The following is a 24,687-nucleotide window of genomic DNA, read 5'->3' as shown; positions in this document are numbered from 1 at the left end:
TCAAGAACTTTCTAAGTAGTAAGTTTGATATGAAAAACTTGGGAGAAGCTGAAGTGATCCTAGGGATCAAGCTTACTAGATCAATATCTAGCATCACCAAATCATACGGATATCTAGATTGCAAACTTGTTGTCACATCTTTTGATCACAATGCGCACCTTAAGAAAAATAAAGGTAAACTTGTTGATCAGGACCTTTATGCTTAGATCATAGGATCCATCATGTACTTATCAAACAAAACCAAATCTGACATTGTGTAATCCATATCTAGATTAAGCAAATATACTAATAACATATGTCAAGAACACTAGAATACTCTTGAAAGGGTTCTCAAATATCTAAAGGACACTATGTCCTTAAGATTGAGATATGCTAGATTCCCTTGTGTGGTAGGGGGATACACATATGTTAACTAGATATCTTACTCAGTTGATCTTAAAACAACCTCAGACCAAGTATTCTTAATTGAAGGAGGAGCTATCTAATGGAAATCTATTAAGCAAAAGCTTAATTCTAAAAGCACAATTGAAACTGAATTGATTGTACGCTTGACTCTTCATATACTGAAGCTGAGTTTATTAGGAACTTGTTTTTTGGAATTCCTATTATGCCTTCTCCTATGCCACCAGTTGTCATAAATTGTAATTTAATCGCACATATCTTTGAAAATGTAATACAATTCATCAAAACAAGCATTATTTTTGGCCTAATTAAAACCCAATCCATACTTATGATCATTCTAACTTCACCTCATAGACAATTCATTAAGCATCACCAAAATATAAGAGCAAGGCCAAGAACAATTCAAGAATAATATCCAAGTCTTCCACATAGACATGAAAATGCTATCGCACTTACATTCCTCTCAAACTTAATATCGCCTTTACAATCTCACACAATTTGTTAAAAATATATTCACTAGAGACCTCCAATAATGCACAAGTCATTACCAACCGTAATTGCTAAAGTACGAGTTCAACTAACCCATAAGCAAATGATTGCCAATTATACAAATAACATATACTAAAGCCACATTGAGAATGCAAATATATTTATGTTACTAAATGCGCATATACGTTCCAAGACATCAACCAAATCTTGCATTCAAGATTTTCACTATATCTACAAGACTTACACTCCATCAAGTAATCACTTACACAAGCCTATAGTTATTCAGATTTTGCATATACTTAAGTCAAACCCAAATTTCTCAACAAAGTGTCATTACTGCCAAATCACCAACATTAACTTCACCAATACTTAGGGGCATTATGCCGAACAATTCATAGCCATTTACAATGACCTTCAAGTTTGTATCCAAAATTCATTCCAACACCTAGCTTATACAACACATATTGTCCATCATTATTCTTCCAAATAAATTATAGCTTTTACAAATAAATCAATCATACCTTCTAATTTAACTCTTAAATTAATTCCACATGTAGAATGAAATAAAATTACGAATTTTTTATGCTTCAAGCTTGCATCATCAATAATATCTTCTCATTTTATCTCTCAAGTCTCTCAAATATAGCTACAATGTATCCAAGCTTCTAGACATTAAACTAAATAATAAATCTTTAGTTCTTACAAATATTGAAATACCCCAACACCAACATGTTAAAGATTCAATCATAACTATTCCAAAACACTAGCTATATCTACCACATTTCTATTTTCACGCACTCAGGCAATTAAGAAAAACTAACATATCCAACAAGACAAATACTTCAACAACTCGAATTCAATCCTCTTTAATCAAAGTCACCACAAGATTCCAAGGAATTTAAGATCACATGCCCAAAGCCATTCTAATCCAATAATACACATATATTCATAATCATTTCCTTCAACTGTTTAGAATTTCTCATATAAACCAATTGTATAGATAGCCTTTCAAATAAATCAAAACATCAATCTAATACGATAAAGCCATGAAATAGTTTCATCAAACAATTAAGATATATTTAGATATACTACTAGAATCATGTATTCAACTTAACCCACTTACAAATTTAGGAGAGAAAAGACCCCGAGAAAGCTACTCCTCTGCTGGCTCCTTACCTTGAATCGACCTTTCACCACCTAAGCAAACACAACCACACACTCTCCCAAAACCAAACAAGAAAGTAAGCAAAAGCATGAAACAAGCAAACCTAGGGCTAAATGCAATGCAACCCTAATTAAGGCCTAGGGTTGGCTCAAATCTGGGTCTTGGCTTAAATCCAAACCAAGATGACAAGGGAAAGAAGGAAATTTACCGGTGCTACAATAGTACTATAGTAACAACGGTTTCCAACTCGAGAGATTCATGGATCCAAAGGGAAATGGAGTACAAGCACTCATCTCAAGCCAGCACTAAACAAGCAAGAAAGGAGAGCAAGAAACACAACCAAACCCTAGCTAAATCTATCATCCACATCCACATACCAAGGAGAATAAGGAGAGAAACAAAAAGAAAGAGAGTGCAGAAAGAAGAATGAGGCTTCAATCTTCCAAGAAGAAAGGAATCAATCAAGACAAGCTCTCCTCATCCAAAGAAAACCCAAGATAAATGAAAGGGAAAGAGAGAAAAGAGGTAAAAGGGGTTAGAGTTCATAAAAGACCCCAAAATTCCCTCAAATAGTGGCTGGAAAAGCCAAACCACGAGCGTGCTTCCCAAAAACATGGTTGTGTTTCACCCCGTATAATTGCTACAATAACAATCTACAACGCTATTGCTACAATGCCGATACTACAATAAAAAAAAGCATGGTCATCACTCTTAGAACACAACCGTGCAGACCGAAGCACGGCTATGCTTAGGGCATGCTCTAGGCCATACACTTCATAGGTTGGCTGTTTTTTTTTCTGTGAAATATTGTTCACAGTAATGAAGCAAACTACTGTTCTTTGTTATTGTTAACATATATGTCAATGCCAACTTGGCTCTTGCACACTCTAAACCACTCAATAAGCCCTACCAAGGCAAATGCAAGAAAACTCGACCATGTTTCTAGTTAACATACAAGAAAAAGACTGAAATACCACACTAAGATCAGTTGGTGAGAGGAGCTCAACTAAGATCAAGATAAAGGGTTAAGTCGTAGGTTCAATCCTCATAAAAGGATGAATTTGGCGACTAACCAAACAATACCTAGATTGTGTTGAGGGGGCAAAGCCCAACTGCCGCTCTTAGGAGAACAGTCTCTCACACTAATGATAAAATGAACAAGCATTTATGGATCATTCACAAGTCAGTGTGGAGACATCTAAAGCACAACGTTGTAAACATTGGCTATGTAAAGTAAAGCTAAATCTTGAGGATTAGCTTACTAAAAGGCTATCAACACAAATGATAGGTGAAGCGTTGAGGGGAATGGGGCTTAGCCCATAAAGGTCAATAACAATTATAATTATATTTCTTTGAATGGAGATCCCATGATATAAGTTCAAAGGGAAGCTCCTAATTAGTTGACTGGGAAAGCACCCTACATAAAGTTAAGATATATATAAACCCCATTCCTAGGACGTATGCTCTCATGTAGTGGTTTAAGGTTGAACATACTTAATGAGATGAAAGGCTAATTTAAGCAAGATATTACACTACAGATATCTTTGGAAATCTCAAATATGTGGAGATAGTTGTTAGGCCACAGCTATGAGAGTATTTAGACAAACTCTCTGCTAATCTCCATGAAATGATATCGAGTGCATGGTCAAATGATGCGCCAACCTTGTTTGGTTCAAGTATCACATAATATTCTTATTAAAGTTGAATTTTGATTCAAAGTGTTGTAGTTCAAGGCCAAATTCATTACTATCCCTATCAATTGGGACCTTTAATGAAAAGTTAAGGTTCAACTATTTAAAAAGACTATAGCTTGATCTTGTGAAAAACCATGGTTTAGGTTATTCACTCCTATATTTTCTTGTATGTTCATAGCTATATTTCATTCTTGCACTTGATTGTTTAAATTGGTATTTTCCTCTCTTTCCCTAAAATTCTTTGTCTTAAAGCCTCTAAAACTTTATTGCTATTTTTTCAGTTTTTTCATTGTTCATGTCTAGGTTGTGATTGCAATGGAGGATTGTCAGATATGGGCCAGGCTAAAAGCCCAAACCAAATACACCTAAACCTAGGACATGTGAGTGGTGTGGGAAAAGTTTAGTCCCACATCACGTATTGGCAAAAGCTTTCACCATCACATATAGAATCTTTTTCATATTCACCTTGCAAAGTGTTTTAAGAGAAACTAGCCTTATTTTTCCTAGACACACGTGTGCCTGGCTAGTTGGTTGCTCATTGCGCTATTTTTTTGCTCTCAACTATTAAAATTTTTTCCCTAAACCCTCTCCACAAAATCTTTTCTTCTTTTGCAACTTCTTCTTTTCCCTCATGTGATTCCCGATCACTTCTTCACGTTCTTTCCCTCTTCATCTTCACTCGTGTTTCCCCTGTATCTTAAAAACTTGAACCTGGTGATGGCACTTGCAAGCATCTCATCACCGAACATCCTAAGCAAAGAGTTTTTTTTCTGGGAATGGATTTGCGTATCTTAGCATTGGAGTGAGGCTATTCTCCTTGCATGACAGGGGTCAATTCATTGTAAGCAGTGTTTTGCACACCTAATCCCAGTCTAGAGCATTCTAACTTAGTTTTTCAATTTTTAATTAATTGCATGATAATCGAATATTATTTTTCTACAATTCTAAATTTATGTCAAGTTGCAAAAATATCCAAAACTTAGCGCAACTTAAATGAATTCCAAATTAAATATTTCTCATATGCCTCTATTTATATAGAAGATAACAAATTATGAAAATTCCTTTAGTCAAATAAATATGTATTGTATAGCTCATATACAGAAGTAAACAAGCAGATGTGGAACGGAGTGGAGTGGAGTGGAGTGGAGTGGAGCGACAACATTTGTCTTATTGGGGGACCATCGGTTTTATAGATTGAGGGTGTGAGGGAAATGCCCCGTGGTAAGATACAAGGGTAATTTGTATCTGGATACGATTAAATTGTAATCCTATAAATTATATCTGGATATACTTAGGTTTTTACCTATAAATTCATTTAACCCTGGTCTTTTGTTGAGAGAGAAAAATAAGTGAAAAGGAGAAATACAACCACTCCATTCTCGATGACGTAAATCTTGAGTCTTTGCATAATCTTCTTGCTTTCTTGATTTCTCCTTCAGATTATCTATTTTTCTAACAAAATATATATTATACGGTAATAATTTAAGTATGAATCAATGTATCCCAAAAAATTGAGATTGTATTAAACCCAACTTTGCCCTCTAATAAAAGCAATACAAGAGTGCAAAACGGTTCAATTGATACAACAGTAAAAAGGTGTTCTTGAATAAGCGCCTATGCTCAATAAAGTTGCAGTCCATCGATTGTGAACCTGGTGTGCTTTATGCCAAGAATCCAAATATTAAAGTTATGTATCTAAGCATTAAAATAGACCTGAAAAGTGGAATACTCTTGGTTGGCTTACTTTAAGTTATTTTATGCTATGTTTGGATTAAGGGTCTAGGAGGGAAAGTAAAAGAAATGGAGGGTTTCCGAGGGTCAAAGTTAGCCTTTCCTTTATTTGGATAAATTTTTTTAATTTAATATAGGGAAATTAAAGGTTAATTTTGACCCTCCGAAACCCTCCGAACCCCCACTTTTTCTGGCCCCCGATTTGGGGTGCCGAGAAAGGAAGAATCTCCTAAAAATTTTATACTTTTTAATAAAACTTTAATGATCTCTATTTTTAATTAATTACATTGCACTTTATAAAGTGTTTCTTTCATTTTATTTTTTAATATAGTTTTATTTTAATCAAGGGTTAACCAGCATCAATCATCTTGTCTAAATAGTAAGATTCTTGTAATTTGTTTTAGAATCTTTATTTGATCATTGTTGTTAATTCTACATCTTGCATCGATTTGATCCTGTGTTTATGGTTAACATCACATCGTTCTCATATGTTAGAGTTTTTGTTTTGCCTGTTAATGCACAAAATTTCTTATAGAAAATATACGAAATTGAAAATTTAATGAGTTTACACCACACCATCACAGATCCTCACTAACTTGTATTTTTTTTATTTGTTTATTTGCTTGTTTGTATTTTTCTATGCCAATCAAACAAAATAATATTACTCAATTAATGGCCCAACTGATCATCGCATCTATATTATAAATATGCAGTTACACTAAAGTAATAGAAACTAAACCTCACACAATTCTAAATACAAAAACTTTAATGATTTGAATTTCTTTTGTGTTGAAGTGGTAAAAATATATAATCTGAATTATTCATGAATTTCAATGATAACAATTGCTACAATAATCAATCATACAATACCCACAATCCTAGAGTAATAATTTCAATATTTATATAAAAAACTACTTAAAGTGTGAATTTGTTTGAGATATTGATGATACATAAGAATGGCAATGGGCCGGGGCAGGACTCTACCACCACTGCCCCACCTGAACCATCCCCACGCCCTGCCCCGGCCCACTCAAAAGATGATATTCTAATTACTACAACTGCTATCGCGGTTTTTTCTTCATACCCCGCTCTGCCCAGCCCCGGCTCGTCATTTTTTTTTTTTGTTTACATTGTATAATTGTGAATGTAAAGGTACAACAAACCAACTAAAATTGGGAAGAAATTGAGAAAAAAAAAAAATTTTAATCCCCCATAATATATAATATTTATCAATAAGTTAAAATTACAACAAATGATTGTTTTTTAATTTTGAATTTTTTTGTTAAACCATTAAAATGCAGACGTATAATCAAAACACATAATTATAATTGAAATTATAATTGAGTGGATATTTTGATTTATAAATTAAAAAAATAAAATAAAATTATATCTATATACAAAGAAGATTATATAAATAAACACTTATCGAGACGGGGTAAGACAAACTAAAACTAAAACCGGTCCACTACACCCCGCGTGCACAATCCCCGCCCCACCCCATGCCCCTCTAATGAAAAAAAGAGCTTCATGCGGATCGGCTCAGGATTACCTTTCCTAATAATACATGTTTAAATAAAAATAAATAAATTTTTATATAATAATAATGATATAATTGATAAATCATATTTTTCTATATTCTCTTCTTTCCTTTCTCCTCCCTTTCTCCTCCTTAACAAATCAAGGTTTATCAAACAATCAACATTTTCATTTTCTCCATAAAATTTGACTATCCAAACAAAAATTCAATCTTTTTCTTTTTTTTCCATTTTTTCCTCTTTGCTTTCCTTTACTTTCCCTTCTACTTTTGGATATAGCCTTCCTTTACTTTCCCTTCTATTTTTGGATCCAAACACCATGTTTTCAACAAGTCTCTTGTTGTGCTAGTACTTGCTTAGATGCCATTACAAATTTGCCAAAATAAACCCGCTTGGAATTCATTGCTGATTCCAAGTTCACTGTGCCTCTAAATATGCTTACAAGAAAAGATGAGCAACAAACCCAAACCAGAAAGCCTCCAAAGCAAAATAGAATACAAATAAGCAAACAAAGCAAACAAAGCAAGCAAAGCAAGAAAACCAAAACAAAACCTGTTTACAATTGCAGTACAATAAAGAGCTGCAATGGCCATACATCAGCAATTTAACTTGCAGACTACTTTTGTTCTGTTTCATTGTCCTGTTTTTTGTCTCCTGATGGAATTACAAGGTATAAAACAAACACCAAAGTAAATACACCTACAAAATGAATGTCTAAAATTCATTCACAGATAAAGACAAGGGAGAACCTGAAAATGAAATTTTTAAATACTGTTGCCAAGCCAAGTTTACAGTTAATATAGAATAAGTATCTGACCACCCTACAAGGGAGGTAACACAAAACACTTAGCATGGCACAAAAGCATGGCCAACCTTTACCCCAAGCACAGCAAGTTGCCTGTAGTTAGAAGTTGGAATAAAACGCAAAATCAGTAGCACTGGCAACCAAGGTCATCATCCACCATACCAAAATGAGATCACCCCAAACCTGACCTGACACCCTGTACACAGCTCAAGACAGATTTTCAGATTCAAACTCTACTATTGCTCTCGCGAAGTAGGTCTTTCAACATCTCAACAAATTCCTGCAACACAAGCATAACAGAAATTAAAGCACAACAGAAATTTTAAAAAAGAGATGAATTTGTGATAGGCGGTTTCAATAGAGCAAAAATAAATGTTCCAGTTTAAACTCAGGTCATAGACAAAGCATAAGAACACCCCTATCACATAAATGAACAGTTGACAGCTGAATCTTGGTACATTTAGAGTCGCACAAAAAAGCTTATTTGCTAATTATATTATGTTTGTATCCACAGACTCGGTATTTCAGCAAGTGTATATATAATGGCAATAAAGGCCAGATAAGAATATATTATCCACAATTTCCTGAAGAGGGTTTATTCAGACAAGGCTATTTAGTGAAAATTACTTCATAGACCAAATATTAAAGCAATTCAGAGGCCCAAGTGATAACAAATTAGAACCCAGCAGTCGCAACACAATTTAGTGATCAATCCATTGAGTGATAGGCCAAAAGAAACTATCACCACTTGACTGTTCCTTATAGACTGTTAGGTATATGATACGGAAGGCATGAAATAATAATATGGACTCCGTACACAATGTGAAGTTCACTGTATTTTAATTCTTCAACAAAATTATTTTAACCCTTAACACTTTCAATTATGAACATGGGGCCATCCATTATTCACTAAGCACTTGAAATGTTCAAGGAGAGAATTTACTGAAGCAGATATATAAGTTGTAGGCATTCTTTTTAGGTTTATTACACAAAATCCACTTTATACCCCCATAATTTGGGTGAATGTCAACTCCCTACCACAGTCTCCAACTTTGTGAATTAGTCCTCATACCATTTCATTAGGGCAGCATGTTTAACGGCCAGTTAAATGATGGGTCAATATATCAACACATAATAAATTTATTAATCTAGAGAAAGTGTCATATTAACAAAATCCAAACAGTTACCAAAACTGAGATTTTCACATTAGTTCAAAAATTGATTTGGAAATGAGATGATCAATTAAGCAAGTTTCTTTTTCTTCTCAATAATTATTAACCATGTACAGTTTATGGACTATTAAAAATATGATTCAACTCAATTTGGGGGTATGCCCATACATTAAAGTTTGAAGAACTGAATAGACTATGAACCTAAGCATAAGGTTATGCCTTGAATGAGGCAAATAAAGGCTAATAGAATACGAAGAGAAAATGAAAATCACAGAAAGAAAAGGAATTTTTTGTACTTTTTTCCTTACCTTCCCTACTGATGTCAAACTAGATTGCAGTGCACTTAGACTTTTAATAAAACATTTGCACCACGTTTGGTTGCGGGATAGCACCTGCTCCCCCCGGCAACCAATGTGGGATAATTATTATATAAAAATTTTATAAATATTTAATTATTCAAATAAATATATTAGATGATTAATTTTCAAAAATTATTAAATTAGTAAAAAATTATTACTATTTAGTCCTGAAATATTGAATTTTAGTAGTATTAATTTAGTCAAACTTTGATCAGCTCAAACAAAAAAATTTTCCTTCAACCCAACAATGACAAAAACCCCTTCAAACATCCTTTGCTAAGTCAATTGTCAAATGCATATAGGAATTCTAGACAACAGTTCTAAAGACATGCAAACAGATTTTAGGCACCAGCACTTGCCTTAAACCTAATCAAGCAAAGAAGAACTTTTGGAAACTATGGCTATCAAATGAAGAGACGACAATTAGTCATGCCTCCTGTACACATCGATTTAAACCTAAAAAATTTATGAGGTTGATAAAAAACTAGATCAAGAAGGAATGTGCAATTAATCAGAGAAAAGCACAAGGTACTTACAAAAATAGAAAGATTTTGGACAACTATATGCCAAGAAAACCCAGTTCAACCTTGAACTACAAAATTAAAGGCAGTAGCATGAAGAATTTTGTATGTTTTAATTAGCTATATCACATATTTTTTAATAAGGGAGCTTTAATCATGGACTTCTCTCCAAGATCATACACAACATTTAAACAATATTTGAAATTTATAAAACAACTAAAAAATCCAAAAAATCCGTTAGGAGTAAGAACTTTCAATTTTCTAGCCTCTAAATTTTGTTTAGTAGCAAATATTAAAGCGAAGATAACATACATTAGCAAGCTCCACATCATTGCCAAGCTCTTCAACAAGATCATGGTCCTCCAGCCCATTCAGTCTAGCAGCACTCTCAAGCACAGAACGGAAAATATCTGCAGGGGAGTCAGATTGCTCTATTGTTTCAACAACTTGATGCAGATCAGCCTAGTACAAACCATAAAAGCAACCAACAGGTCAGTGGCAAGAACAATGATAGGAAAGCATATTAAATTTATTAAAATTTCAAGTTTTCTCTGTTAATCAATAATGTTGGATGCAAATGGATAACATGGCAGATAAGTTGTAAGAAATTAAAAAGAAAAAAATTAATGCAAGGTTGAGTTCACCACCCAAACATCCTCTGAAAGACAGAAATATAGCAGCATAAATATAACTCAAAAAATCTAATAAAATAACTTCCGCCCATGGTAGAGTATTCACCATCTCTATTCTAAATGATGGATATAAATGAGGAACAATTATCCTCCAGCCCACCTCTAGTACCATAGGTTATGAGTAGTTATTGGTGGTTTTCTTATAACAAGATTTCAAGATGATACTTCTTAAGTAATAAAGTTGTCAAAGCTCATTGACCTTAGCTCCTAGTGAAAAAGCAATTCACATTTATATCATTTGAGTCCTTCAATATAGTAGGATGCTCCCATAATATCCAAGGGTCTAATTTTAGATAACTAAACTGTATGATAGCTAAATACGCAATTAAGTAAAACAGGTCATGCAGTTAAACAAGGGATATAAAGGCCTCAGAATGTGCATATATCCCTATCCCTACATAGGCATACAATGAATCAACATATACATACTTATAAACATGAACATATTAGCAAAATTCTTCTATGCTACTGGGGTTAACAACTATGATTCTAATGCAATCTTCTATTCTACTTTTCAAATTCATGGCAGGTTTACTTGCAACAAAAATTCTTATGAGTACTAACATGAATATCCTGTGACATTGTTCACTCTTTATATATACACGAAAGAAAACCAAATGGTTGCGGTACAAAGAGAAAACAGAATAATGAGAACTCCCACGACATCAAATTTCTCTATATGGTTCAATTTAAAAGGATCACTTGATAAATACAAAGTGGAGAAGCTCTAACCTCCAGAGCATTATATGGGACACAATTACCTAGTGAAGAACCAAGAGATCAATATCCACAAAATATTTTTATGTTAAAATTTATATTTAAAGAATATTAACTCAAAAAGGAGCTACTCATTAAAGGAAACATACAAAAAGCAACAAATACCTGAAAATTTGTATCTGCCAAATCATCTCCAGATGTACCATCAGCTTGTTCAGTTGCTGTTTCAGATTCAATCCCACTGGAGACAGGGGAGCGAGTCAATCCTCTGCCCAGAGCTTGTGATACAACTGGCATCATTTGTTGCATCATACTTGCAAGATTGATCCCACCTTGGTTTCTTCTTAAACCAGAAAGCAAACCTCCAGCATCTGAACTCTGTCCATCTACTTGCTCTATGATTTGGTTTAGTGCATTCCTTACAGCTGGGGTTTGGGTGCACTGCTCTAGCATGTTTCTCAAATCAGCAGTGGAACCAACCCCAGTCTGTTCAGCAACCCCCGTCAAAAGACGGTTAAAAGCAGGGCTCTGAAGGATGGAGGACATCATACTGCCCATATCAACTTGACCATTAGCACCTTGCTCACCCAAAGGTAAGTTATTCATAATCTGACTGATATATGGGGCCATTGGAAACAAGGAACCAGCTGCATTCTCCCTACTTGTACTCGAACCCTCAGACACAAGAGACTGCATACCCTGCTGGCCAGTTGCTATTGATCCCTGATTCTGATTGGCCGATGCCATGTCACGAGATGCATCTTCCATCACTCTAGGCTTTGCAGGTTTGGAACGCCTCTGACAACAATCAAAGAACATTCAGACACACTTCAATAAACTACCATAATATAAAAAAATAAAAATAAAAATAAAACCCAAAGTGTTCATCTACCACACTACACAAGGTAAAACTATTGGGTTCCAAAAGCTTAGCACATAAATATAGCTAACAACTGACTAGATCACCTTTGGTTGAAGCCCTCCAAGTCCTAAACCAAGGGGAAGAGGTCTGCCACCCTCAGACATGTCATTGTTGTGGCTTGAACATGATGGATGTGGAACTCCAACAGAATCTGGATTCTTATCTGTAGATTTAACAACAGATTGGCTTGATGAAGAACTGCTTGGTAATGCTCCAACCAATGAGCAGCTAGACAATGAATCCAATCCCAAATTCCTTGGATCTGTTCCGTCATGAACCTGGAAGAGTTCTGACTGAACCAGGAAAAGATAGGAAAATAAATTCTCTAAGTCATGTTGAACAGGAAAGATACTGTGCCCACCAAATAGGAATTACCTGCTCACTACCCAGCATATCATCAACCTGCAAGGTAGCATGATCACACCCGCTTTCAGAAGCTTCATTATTGTCCCTACTTTGAGCTTGAGAAATCAAAGTTTCAACACCCAGACCAGATGACATAGAACCTGCAAGAAAAAGGGATTAAAAAGAAACAGAAAAACTAACAGTCAATAAACTATAGATAACAAGGGTGAAATTTAGTAATCTTCAAAAGCATCAACCTAAAGGGGCTTGTCCAAATGCTCTAAATCCAGATGCATCAGAACCCGACTGATCCGAAGATGAACTATGGTTATGATCATGACCGGAGGAGGGTGCAGTAGTCAAATGTACAATTTGTGGTTGAGGACCAGTATTGGGATCACGAGAATCAGCAGACTGCATGCTAGAGTTGGATGAGACATGGGCTTGTGCACTGTTTGATAGCGCAGCAGCAATATTTGCATTGATTTGGGCTACAATTGAGGGAACCACATCAGACATTGAAGATGGCTGCACAACAGGGTTAGGCATGCTAGGTTCTGTTCCATTATTCACATTTGAATGTGAAGTCTCAGTAGAACCCGGATGACCTGGAACTGAGAGTTGTTGAGACCTTACTTGGACAGGGTAAATTATACTGAGAACATGACCAGAAGCTTCTGCAGCAGGACGTGCTGGAATAGCGGCAACAATTGTTCTAGCAGGAAGTCCTCTTGGAGTTGAATCACGAAGACCATTTGCATTCGTGCTTGTTTGTTGCAGACTAGGGCTTTCCCCATGAACAGGTTCACCTGAACTTGCCCTAGCCCCAGAAGATGAAATACCAGGAGCAACAGAAGTCCCTGATTATGAAAGGCAGTTAGTGCTGCAAATAGATATATACACACACAGACAAGTGAAAACAGCTTTCTTACCAGCATGTATATGGATGTTGATGTTTCTGGAAGGATCAACAGAACCTAAAGGACTGGAAACTCCATTACCATTAGGAGGAATACCAAAGAAGGAACTGGACTGATTAGGGAAAGGCTGCAACAAGGAAAACATTATTGGATTCATGAACAAAATTTATTCAATTACTTGGGATGCAACATCATGCACAAAAAAAGAACAATACCTGAACCATTATTGGATTTGGGCCTGTCGGAGAAATAAAAACAGCTGGTCCAGCATTCACAAAAGACTCAGCCTACAGTTAACCAACACTTGTGAAATGATAAAATAGTAAAAAATGTTAAGTAGGAAATCATAGAAGCTAAAAAATAGACATACAGGTGATTGCCCCATACGAAGCATCATCATAGCGCGACCAAGCTCCAAAAGCATGGCACCTACATGCTGCACTGCAACACCTAAATGCCCTGCTTCATTTTGAATCTGACTTCGGACACCAAGGTCAGAAGATGACCATTCCCGTTCTAACCGCTCAGCTAAACGCTACATAGCAGAAGCATGTTCCAAACAATCGACATTAATAACACAAACTTAACTATTTCAGAACATAAAAGACAGGAGAAACCCTAAACACTCCAGATAAGTATTTATCAACATTAATAATTAAGTCATATTCTTGGACAGAAAAAATATGGCATATATATTGTAAATGATAATGGAGAAAATTTTCATAAAACACCACAAAAAGAAAAAAAAAATTAAAATCTAGATAAAAAGAAATCTCATTGACATTACATGCACAATATTCATGGTTATATATGAATATCCTGAACATAAATACTTATAATATGTCTCTCATGCTATCATGGCTAAAGTTGTTCCGCCCAGCATATCTGCTTAAATATCGCAGATGGATTGTTGGGCCTGAAGTAAATGAACTGCAGTTTGAGCGCACTCAACAGTAAACTTAGAGACATACTGCGAGTGTCATTGCCAAATTGGTGCTTAGAAGTTGTCGCACTCGTTGAATGACTGAACCTAACATGTCAGGTGTTGGCAGTCCTCTGGAATTTAAAGATGGAATATCAGGTCTTGAACTACCTTGAGTGGGTGAGGGAGATGGCTGAGAACCTTCAAAATTCATAATTCAAGGTACCAACTTAGTTAGAAAAAATTCTGGTCACTGTTTTGATATCAAAATAGGCAAAGAATCTTTAACACTACCATCGTAAGGTAATGCTTGTTCCATGCGTCTAAGAAATTCACTGAGGGTTGTCAAAGAATCAGGAATAGCCTGGAACAGAACAATAATAAAAAGAAAATTCAGAAATTAGCTTGCTAAACAATAAATAATCACTTAAAAATTGATCCTACCATGTGACGGCTGAATGGAACAGATGATGGGAAAGATGAAAGTTGAGCAAAAGGCTGAACTGGGTGATTTGAATTCACCATCCCTTGTGGTCCTAAATTGCCCATTTGTGTTCTATTACCAACTATCGGCTCACCATTTGTTCCAACAATTGGCGGTGCACTTGGAGGTGCACTTGGAGGGGTCTGCATGAAATGTTTAAGATTCATCATAATAACTAAATTAATAAAGCACCAAATTAAATAAATGCATCAGGAAAAAAAATCCAAACTCACTACCAGAGTAGTTGAGATGTTGCTGCCTCCAATTCCAAAGGAACTCAGAACTGTCCCAACAAGCTTCAAAACAAAGCAGGAAAGAAATTATTCACCAAGATATGAGTAATAACCTAGAATAAGATCAAATGGCAAATGTCATCAGTCAGCATATACCCGACCAATGTCAGCTACTAGGTCCTCATTTTGTTCTGCTGCATTAACAGTCCCAAGAACGACACCATGAGACACTTGTCCAATTCTAGCGCGAGGCACACCACCAATTGAATTGTTTTCTAAAAAGAAAATTCACCACATGATGAAAATCTGCCTTGATTGCAGAAAACATCACATTTGAAAAGAAATCATGCAAAGGCAAGCAAGCGGTAACCCAGTCAATGTCTCAACTGCACATACAATTAGGAATACAGGAATGGGCTAAACTTGTAACTAGATATCTGATGATTAAGTATCTCTAGTCCCTTAAAAACAAGGCTCATAAACCCCAAAAGACAGTTTTGTTCAACAAACTAACAAAATCATTAAAAAGAGTGAATTCTGTAATTGCCCATCAATGACAACAACAACAAAAATACTAATGATTACATATGATTTTACCACACATGATTTGAACGCAGGAGAGATCACGCAAAGCATAAGGGCCATTCAATACAATAAAGTAAGCAGAAGTGTTGCCTCAGATGTACCTCTCATGAAAACTAAATCAGTTTAATATTGAGTCATGACAGAAGGAAAAAGAAATCTATATGCACATCAAACAATCTTTTCAAAGCAGTTGAAGCTTTTAAAAAAAGCAAAATTGATACGGGCATTCTTGTTAACAGGTTGACAGCAAGGTATAACAGTGGATTGAGCCCTACTAAGTATAAATTTTTTTATGAATGCATGCCAAGAACATCAAGCAAAGTAGTTTGAGAAGATAGAGCTCTACCCAGTCCAAACTTACAAAAGAAATATGGCTTTGACATAACTAAGAATAATGTAGCTAAGTGAGAATCAAACTAATACCATCCTCCAGATCTTTGTCTTCGGTTTTGGAATTTCTTTTTATTTAACAAGGTTTTCTACAAATAAAAATAAAATATAAACAAAAACACCATTATCATTGTCTCACTATTTATTATCAACGATATAAGAAAATCTTTTAGGTTCAGTAAAACCATTCAATAATAAATTTTGGCAACAGGGAGATAACAAAGCCTAGGGCTGAACCAAGGGCAAAATAGCAAAATAAACTATACCAAAAAAAAGTAAAACATAGAAATATACAAAAGCAAACACCAATCTGCTTGCTAAAACACAGAACATGCTTTCAGCCTACTAAAATGATCAAATTTAGCTAATAAACTTCTAAAAGAATGTAGACCTAAAAGCTTCTGAGTAGGCCCTATTCCAGAAGTCATGCATAACTTTCCCACATTATTTAACACAAATACATAGCAAGCCATCACAATCAACCAGAATAAAAAATTATTCAAGACAAATAAGAAGAAAAAAAAACATAGCTTGCATCAATTATATGCATAAATGAGAACTTCCAATATTAGAAAATACTAAAAATGTCAAATTTTTGATACCATATAAATACAAAACATACACACCCAGCCCAAGGCTAACAACGGTGTCAAAATAGCTCCTGGCATAGGCACACACAAGGAGTCTAAAACGCATCATACCATAAAAAAGACAATGCTAGCCTGCTTATGTCATCCACCAAGAATCTGCTATCAACATTTCATAAGGATAAAAACAAGCATTATACATTATTCATCTCATCTGGTTCTCAAAAGGGATATGAATTTCACAACCCTGAAACATGCATTATACATTCTTCATCTCAATGGTCAAGACCCAAGAAAGGTCAAAACACCTATCTCAAGGGAAGTCTATCAACATTTCATAAGCATAAAAACATACATTATACATTATTCATCTCATCTGGTTCTCAAAAGGGATATGAATTTCACAACCCTGAAACATGCATTATACATTCTTCATTTCAATGGTCAAGAAAGGTCAAAACACCAATCTGCAGGGAAGTCTTTCAATTTGTGAGAAAATAAACGAATGATAAAACAAAAAGTAACCCTAAAACCCACAGAACAATATTGATTACGAGTCAAGAATTTACACAAAGTTCACCAGCATCTCAAATTTGAAGAATGAAACCTAACAGGCAGAAGAGATCATGGAATACTATATCACTGTTTCTGATTTGTCCCAGGTTATTATTATGAATCAACAAAGACAACTGCAATAATTTTGAAGATATGATGATAAAGTTTTGAAGAGGATCCCAATGAATCCATAGATGACCACATTTGCTATGCTGCCTCAACTATGTTGCAGGCACCTAGGCACCAGCTGATTAATGCCCACCGAGTAAAACTTGAACTCATAAAATCATAAAGAAATAGAACCTAGAGATTAACCCTTTCTGGAATAATAACATTAGAATATTTTCAATTTTTTATACTTATAAACTTGAAGCCATGGCCAAAACCTTCATGCATAAATTAATCTCTTAACCATGCATGAGTGGGCTTTATTTAGATGTTTTTATTGATAAATTGGGCAACATCATACAAAACTTCAAAATTAGTATTTTTATTTTCATTGTTTATTGCCAAATTCGTTGCCACCTTTGGCTCTATACTTGTGCTTGCATGCCTAAATGGTAGGGCTCGATTGCCTATTCATTGCCTCAACATCTTGCCATTATGAATTATTGGACTATTTAAATAAAATGTGTTCCTATCAGCTTTACCTTAATATTTGCAACAGTAGTTCCATAACTGGTGCAAACTATTCCAAGCAATTTACCAATAATTCTTTCTTTTTCTGTAACCATTATGAAGGAAAAACACATCCACCATTCATTTCTTTCCTCAGCTTACTATTGGAAAAACAAAACAGTAATGTGATAAACCACCACATAATGTGTGTCAAATACAAGACTCTTGATAAACCACCAAATAATGTGCCAAATACAAGACTTCTCAAGTGCGTAAAGCCATAATAGAAATGTTATCAGATCTAAAGAATGCCAAATCACAAGACCAAAGGAAATAATAAAATTTGAAAAGCAGAGCTACCCTTCAGTTTTTAAGACCATTAATAAAAGATAAAATTTTCCCTCTACTTTTCAAGTGCTTTCTTGCATTTCTAATTGGTCCGTAATTTCTAACCAAATCTATCTAGATGTACATCATACTTTCTATAATAGCCTTGTTTCTTTTCTTTAAAAATAATTTAAAAATCCCAAACAATGCCATATCTATCTACATAAAAGAAAACCCTAAACAGCTCTCAAGAATTTCACATGATTGAGTGTTACTTATCAAGAATTAATTAATAAACAGGTTTACAAGAACAAGATATGAAATAAAGATCTTTGATTACCATTGCTTCCCCTAGCCTCCATCGAATTCGTCCCAGGTGCAGGATGTGCAACAGTAGGCTGCTTTACCACTAAATGTAGCGTGTGACCATCTTCCACATCTATTAATGGTTAACGAAATACACCGCAAAAAGCAAAAAGCAAAAAGATCAAGCACAGAGGAACCCAGAAAAGATCCTTACATGAAATATCTACCACTGACACTAAGGATGATCAATAATATTGGAAAAAGCTAACTGCTGATAACTACTCTAATCATAAATGGTGATAGCAATCGTTCAAAGGAATCACATTTCTTTAGGCAACAAAACAAGCAGCAACACTACAACATTAAGAAAAATGCAGTAAGCAACAAATAATACACATATTTAAGACAACAAAACAAAACCCAATGTAACACAATGATGAAACAACTAAATGAACAGAAATTTAATTTCGGAGAACACTTGTTTTCTTCTTCGGATGAGAAAATTAAGAAACACTGCATAAATTAAAAGAAAATACCAAACCCAAATTTCTCATAACAACAGGAGTTCTAAGTAGCTGAGAAGGAGGTTTTCCCAAGCGACAGTGGCCATTTTACCCCTTAATATCAAGACACAAATTCAAATGTAAGTCAAATACTGAATTATTGGATACGATATTCAGAAAGGACATGTTCATCCTTGAGGACCCTTCCCCTGAAAATCAGCCGTTGTTGCCCAGCCGGAACACCAGTTGTTTCTGCTATCCTCTCCTTCAAATTTTGAACAAGCATCTACATAATTTCCCCAAGTGTCAATTAAGTCATAAAGTTGCTCAAACACAGATGGAATTTAACTCCATGTCATCAATCATGTATATATTTAAACATGTCTGACAAACTCTTGATGAGGGCTACCAAAATTAAAAGTCATTCTACTGAAGCTGTTATTGCAAGAAAATTTCTCATCAGATACAAGTGCCACCTATTACCCTATGTTTAATGGAACAATTATTGTCTGAAAAATTTTCAACCTTCCCCTAGAATCACCAAATACTTCATCATGCAAAGTTCACATAGCATGGTGAACCAGTGCCATCGCAAGTTGACCCATTAGAGAGATAAAAACCTAAAAGAAAAATCCACTGCCATTATTGCATTTAGTGTAGTAAATGTATATATGTGATTTTTTGGTCAATATAACCATCAAAAATGCAATTCTGACAAGCATTGCCAAGATGGTCTACACTTAAGGTTTCTTGATGTCAACTATCAAAGATCAAAAAGATCAGGTAGTATGTGCATCTAGAATCTGGGCAACACAAACTCCTTATGCTTCTAGCCCACATGCCCATATTGACAGGCACAGCACATTTGAGTTAGATATAACCAAGGTAGTCAAATCGAGATTCGAATCGTGAATCGAAATTCTAAATTTGTGAATCGAGTATCGTGAATAGAATCGAATCGTAAGATTCGGTTCAACATTTCAAAGTCATATATATATATATATATATAACATGATTATATAAAAAATAAAAAAATAAAAATTCTAAGCCATGAATTAAATATAAACTAGTTTGGAAGACATTTTCTTAGTTTGAGATCCTGTTTTGAGCTTAGAAGACATTTTCAAGTATTAAGCAAACCTATATATATTTAAAAAAAACATTAGTTATTTCAACAATAGTTCAAATTTAAAAATCAATATAATAATCACAAAAAAATTAAATTATGTTAAAGATTAGTTTTAAAATTAAAAAGATTTCTTTTCATAACAAGAGTTTTAAGATAACAAATTAATTTGATATTAAAATTTTAAAAAAAAGCATTATCTTTTAATTAATCTTTGAATTTGTTTTTGGATAACAAATTTAAAGATTAATTAAATAATCACTAATTTAAAAAACTTTTTTAATAATTAAAATAGTGGATCGCATGCATTATAATAAAGAATTTAAAAGAAAAGGAGAAGAACGTCGAGAAAGATGAAGAGATGGTATAAAATGCCTATGTTGAGGATGTTGGAATAAAACAACAAAATTTCTCCTTCCTCCTATGTTTCTTACTCTTTTTATTCTTCCTTTTCTTTTGATTTTCTTTTTTTTTAATTCAAAACTTGTATTAACTAGGAATCGTTGATCTTCTCGATTCATATCGATTCGACCAATTCGAGACAGATTCAAACGATTCATTCACGATTCTAGATCAATTTCGATTCTTTTATAAGATTCGAACCGTTACGGATGAAAAACGATATGAATCGTAAGATTCGTATCGAGAACCGTACGATTCTAACTACACTGGATATAACCATGAAATTGTAATCTACGCGGATGATGGAATTTGGCATTCAGGAATTTAAATGAGAGAAGGAATACATTAAGCCTTACAATTAGACATAAGCCTCAATAAACATTCTAAAAAATTTGTGAATAAGGTATTCCACACAGAAAGACATACCTCACAGCCTGCTACCCAAAGAGCAAAAAAAAAAAACAAATAAAGAGAAATTGCAGGCGGTCCATAAAAATGAAGTATCATAGTCAGATTTCATATATCAATTAACAATAGCTCCTTTAGCACTAGTGTTACTTTGTTTAGATGACTTAAATAGACAGTTCTCAACACATATATTGCCTCCTACTTAAGCAAAGACTATGCACTCCAGCCCTTGCTCACAGTGTAACATTTGCTCTTAAATAGCAGCAAGTATTAGCATAAACAATAAAAATAACAAGACTTTAGTATCAAACTGCAAAACAATAAATGCATGAGTCAACCAAAAGGAGGAAATTAGATGATAAGCACAAAGATGTCATCTGACTATACGGATTCATGACATCAAAACATGCAATATTAAAGATCTTTACATCTTCTAGCCTACTCCATAAATCAATACCCAGCATGCACAAGATCATAAGCATTATGAGACTGATCATGCATTTTAGTGAAGCACAACATTCATGATTCCATGAAAACAGATAGATTAAAAAAAACGTAAAACAAGGTCCAAAAAGTTAATTGCATTAACCAAAAAAAAAAATCTTAACTTGCAATTTTTAACCATCCAAACTAGGGTTTTCCAACATTCAAAGCAAGCCTACCCAACTTATTGTTTACATATAACAAGAACAGCCCGTCAGTGATATCCTGCCTGTGTCAATCTGTTGCATATTTAATGACAAGTAATCAAGAAAAAGAAATTTGAACTACCTACATTTTTGCCAACCCGGAAAGTATGAATCTGGGAATCCAGAGTTTTGATGTTAATTTGGATTGTTGATTCAAGATTATCACCAGCAACTTGGCTCGAAGTGGCTTCAAGAGAATCATCACTTGCCATCCTACGATAGTAGAAGAAAAATATTTTTACAGATGCTAGAAGAAAGTTACCAATAAGTGTTGCAGTAAACACAAGCCAAATGCTCTAAATATTTCCACATTAAGTTCCAATAATGTATACGAATTCCATACAAAATGTAGTGAGCCCACATTAGCAGGCCAAGACAAATAAAGTATGCAACCTCACAATAGAGAAGTCTTTGCCCATACAAGTTACAGGAAAAAGGATTAAGTACCTAGGAAGCATGACAAATGAATTCTAAAAGGAAGTGGGTATGGATAAAATTGTTCAACCTCCTACAGTCTTCATTGTATGTTTCACAGATAATACTGCTTTGATTAATAAATTGAAAGTAAGCATAAATGCGACATTGAAATGCCCAAAACACATGTGAAATCTCAAGTTTCTAGGTGAAGTAGAACTAAAAGGAAGCAATACTATGAGCTTAAGGGTTTAGATTAAGAAAATTAAGAGCAGTAAATATAAAAACTCAAGTGAGGATCTGAACAAAACATTAATACAGACTAACGCATGATACTAAAAATGGTTTGCCTAAAATATCTTGCTTAAAAATTTCACGAGGCAACTGAGTTTTCACAAGTATGGTAGACAAAATTGGAAGTAAATGGATAACATGGTAAAATCAAACCTCCTTTGAAGTTAAAGGCAAGACCTTATTAGGTTGGTCTTAGACAAATGGATAACATAATAAAATCAAACCTCCTTTGAAGCTAAATGCAAGACCTTATTAGGATGGTTTTAGACATGCAATGCTTTATAGTTTATACTTAAAAACATGTACCACTCAAAAACATCTTGCTCATGAACCTAACCTCAATGAAGAAAAGAATATGCTAAGCATTCAAACAAAGGCTATCATATACAAAGACATTCAAGCAAAATTAAGAATGTTTAAGATAAACTATTCAAGAATAAAAATAACTTGACAATGAAGGCTCCAAACCACCTAATGCACCAATGAAGGGACATATTATAATTCAAGAAACAAAAGGAAGGCTGAAGAACAATCCATGGGAGTGTCATGAAATCAATTAACAGAAAAATGTTAAGAAAATGACATCAACTAGAAATGTCCAATGAAAGATAATTTGAATCACTGAAACTAAATAGTTTTTAAAAGGATCCATCAGCTCAGCATCATATTCTCGACAATAAAACATAGCATTTCTCATTGTCCTTACAAATAAGGACTTAGAGAAATTTGGTTCTACAAAGAATAGATTTTCTAGATACTGATAATTATTAGGATAAGAAAGACTCATAATATCCAACATCAAGTTAAAATGTTTTCAATCCCAGAATTGGACATGACCTTAAATAAGTAACTATACCTGACTAACCCAAATCATAATGTCTCCTGTAATTTGTATAAATCTTGTAATCAAAGCACTAGTCATCTCCATAATCCCATTTATTTCACTCAGGATCATAAGATGCCCCACATACACAAAATGGCATGACAACACTTTCATGGCAACCACTCTAATTCACAACAATAGTGTCTCTCAGGAATTCCCTCCAACCACTCCACCCCTTTATGCTCAAAGAAGAGAAACTATGTTTCCGAACACCATATTGAACATCCCCAAATCCATTTTTCAAACATAAATTAAAAAATTAAAAAAAAAAAAAAACTTGCACGCCTCTTCATCTCAAGATTCCACAGCAAGTTCAATCCAAATAAGAGACTTTAACCCTAATAACAATTCTATTACAAATTTCACCCAAAAAAATAAAAAAATAAAAAAGAGGAGAAGCAGCAGCACATTGTTGGGAAACTATGTTTGGAATCACCATACTGAACATCTCCAAACCCATTGTTCGACCAAAAATAAAAATTATGGTGCACGCCCTCTTCATCTCAAGATTCCACAACAAGTTCAATCCAAATAAAGAGACTTTAACCCTAATTCCAATTCTAACATAAATTTCACCCACAAATTAGGAGAAGAAGCAGAAAATGGCCAACAATTCCAGATTAAACTCAGTAGAAGAGAAATTCATCTATAATCCATTAAAACTAAATTTAAAAACACAATCTGAAACAATGATTGAAGGGAGAGCAGATCAATGGGTACCTTCCTCGCAAAATGAATCAGAAATGAGAAATCGAAACAAAGGGCAAAAAGGCGTGACAGAATCGCGTTGGAATGGAAGGGCGAACGAAGCGAAATGCTTTCCTTTTTTTGGAAACCCTATAGCTCTGTGCTCTTTTTTCCAGCGGATCAAAAGGGCCTCTCTGGAGGTTTCTAGATGTGTATCCGAATGGTTTTACTTGTTTCTCAAGAATGCGAGGATGGTACTACAACCTTTGTTACTCTGGAGTCTGGAGTCTGGTCAGCCAATAACGTTAGAAATTGTGCCCGCGGTGAAATTTAAGATATCGTGAATTCGTTTTGTTAACGAATGAGAGTGTGTTATGGGAATATGATAATTTAATTTTAGAGGAAAAAAAACAAACCCTAGGAACGTGATAGAGGGGGGAGCACCAGTGAGCTAAGCAATTAATGCTGATTTGAGTTTTTTTTTATTTTTATTTTATTTTATTTATTTTATTTATCCGACGTAATTATGTTTAATTCCCTAAGTAAACTATCTACTTTTTCAAATTTGGTCCTATTTTAGTAGTATTTTAATTTAGGTATATTAGTCCCTCTAAACTATAAATCCTTAAAAAAAAAAAAAAATAATATGGCTCACATTAAAACCATTTGTTATTAAATTAATTTTTTAAGTTTTTATTAGAGCTCCAAATGAACAAAGTTGCTCACGAGGTATACTCTAAACTTGGCTCAAAGAAAACTCTTACATTAAGTAAATGAGCCGAGCTTGAGCTTAACTTTTATGTCC

General features: G+C 34.3%; 1 protein-coding gene across 3 annotated transcripts; it reads right to left on the bottom strand.

The window, feature by feature from the left end:
• Positions 1-7,761: 7,761 nt before the first annotated feature.
• Positions 7,762-24,147, bottom strand: LOC120275376 (ubiquitin-like domain-containing protein CIP73). 3 transcript variants are annotated; one of them, XM_039281923.1, is made up of 18 exons: positions 23,916-24,147; positions 21,691-21,817; positions 19,148-19,265; positions 18,511-18,609; positions 15,265-15,383; positions 15,109-15,171; positions 14,836-15,018; positions 14,686-14,755; positions 14,441-14,592; positions 13,840-14,004; positions 13,685-13,756; positions 13,482-13,596; positions 12,807-13,409; positions 12,580-12,710; positions 12,249-12,497; positions 11,448-12,080; positions 10,186-10,335; positions 7,762-8,101 (listed from the first exon to the last, which is right to left on the bottom strand). In XM_039281923.1, the coding sequence occupies exons 2-18, from the start codon at positions 21,814-21,816 to the stop codon at positions 8,048-8,050; spliced, it is 3,102 nt and encodes a 1,033-aa protein (XP_039137857.1). In that variant the 5' UTR covers position 21,817; positions 23,916-24,147; the 3' UTR covers positions 7,762-8,047. The 3 variants fall into 3 exon arrangements, with proteins under 3 accessions (XP_039137857.1, XP_039137859.1, XP_039137860.1); XM_039281925.1 differs by having other exon boundaries at positions 15,112-15,171; XM_039281926.1 differs by lacking the exon at positions 23,916-24,147 and having other exon boundaries at positions 21,687-21,816.
• Positions 24,148-24,687: the final 540 nt, after the last annotated feature.

The sequence above is a fragment of the Dioscorea cayenensis genome, chromosome 14, assembly GCF_009730915.1.
Source record: "Dioscorea cayenensis subsp. rotundata cultivar TDr96_F1 chromosome 14, TDr96_F1_v2_PseudoChromosome.rev07_lg8_w22 25.fasta, whole genome shotgun sequence".
Taxonomy (NCBI): domain Eukaryota; kingdom Viridiplantae; phylum Streptophyta; class Magnoliopsida; order Dioscoreales; family Dioscoreaceae; genus Dioscorea; species Dioscorea cayenensis.
The sequence above is the reverse complement of the archived record's forward strand: the minus strand, read 5'-3'. Positions and strand labels throughout refer to the sequence as shown.

Excerpts from the sequence above, each read along its gene's own strand:
- LOC120275376 (XM_039281923.1), bottom strand. The coding sequence starts at position 21,816 with ATGGCAAGTGATGATTCTCTTGAAGCCACTTCGAGCCAAGTTGCTGGT. Across the intron at positions 19,266-21,690 it reads CTTTCCGGGTTGGCAAAAAT|ATGCTTGTTCAAAATTTGAA; the intron begins GTAGGTAGTTCA and ends GAAATTATGTAG. Across the intron at positions 15,172-15,264 it reads TAGTAGCTGACATTGGTCGG|CTTGTTGGGACAGTTCTGAG; the intron begins GTATATGCTGAC and ends TTTGTTTTGAAG.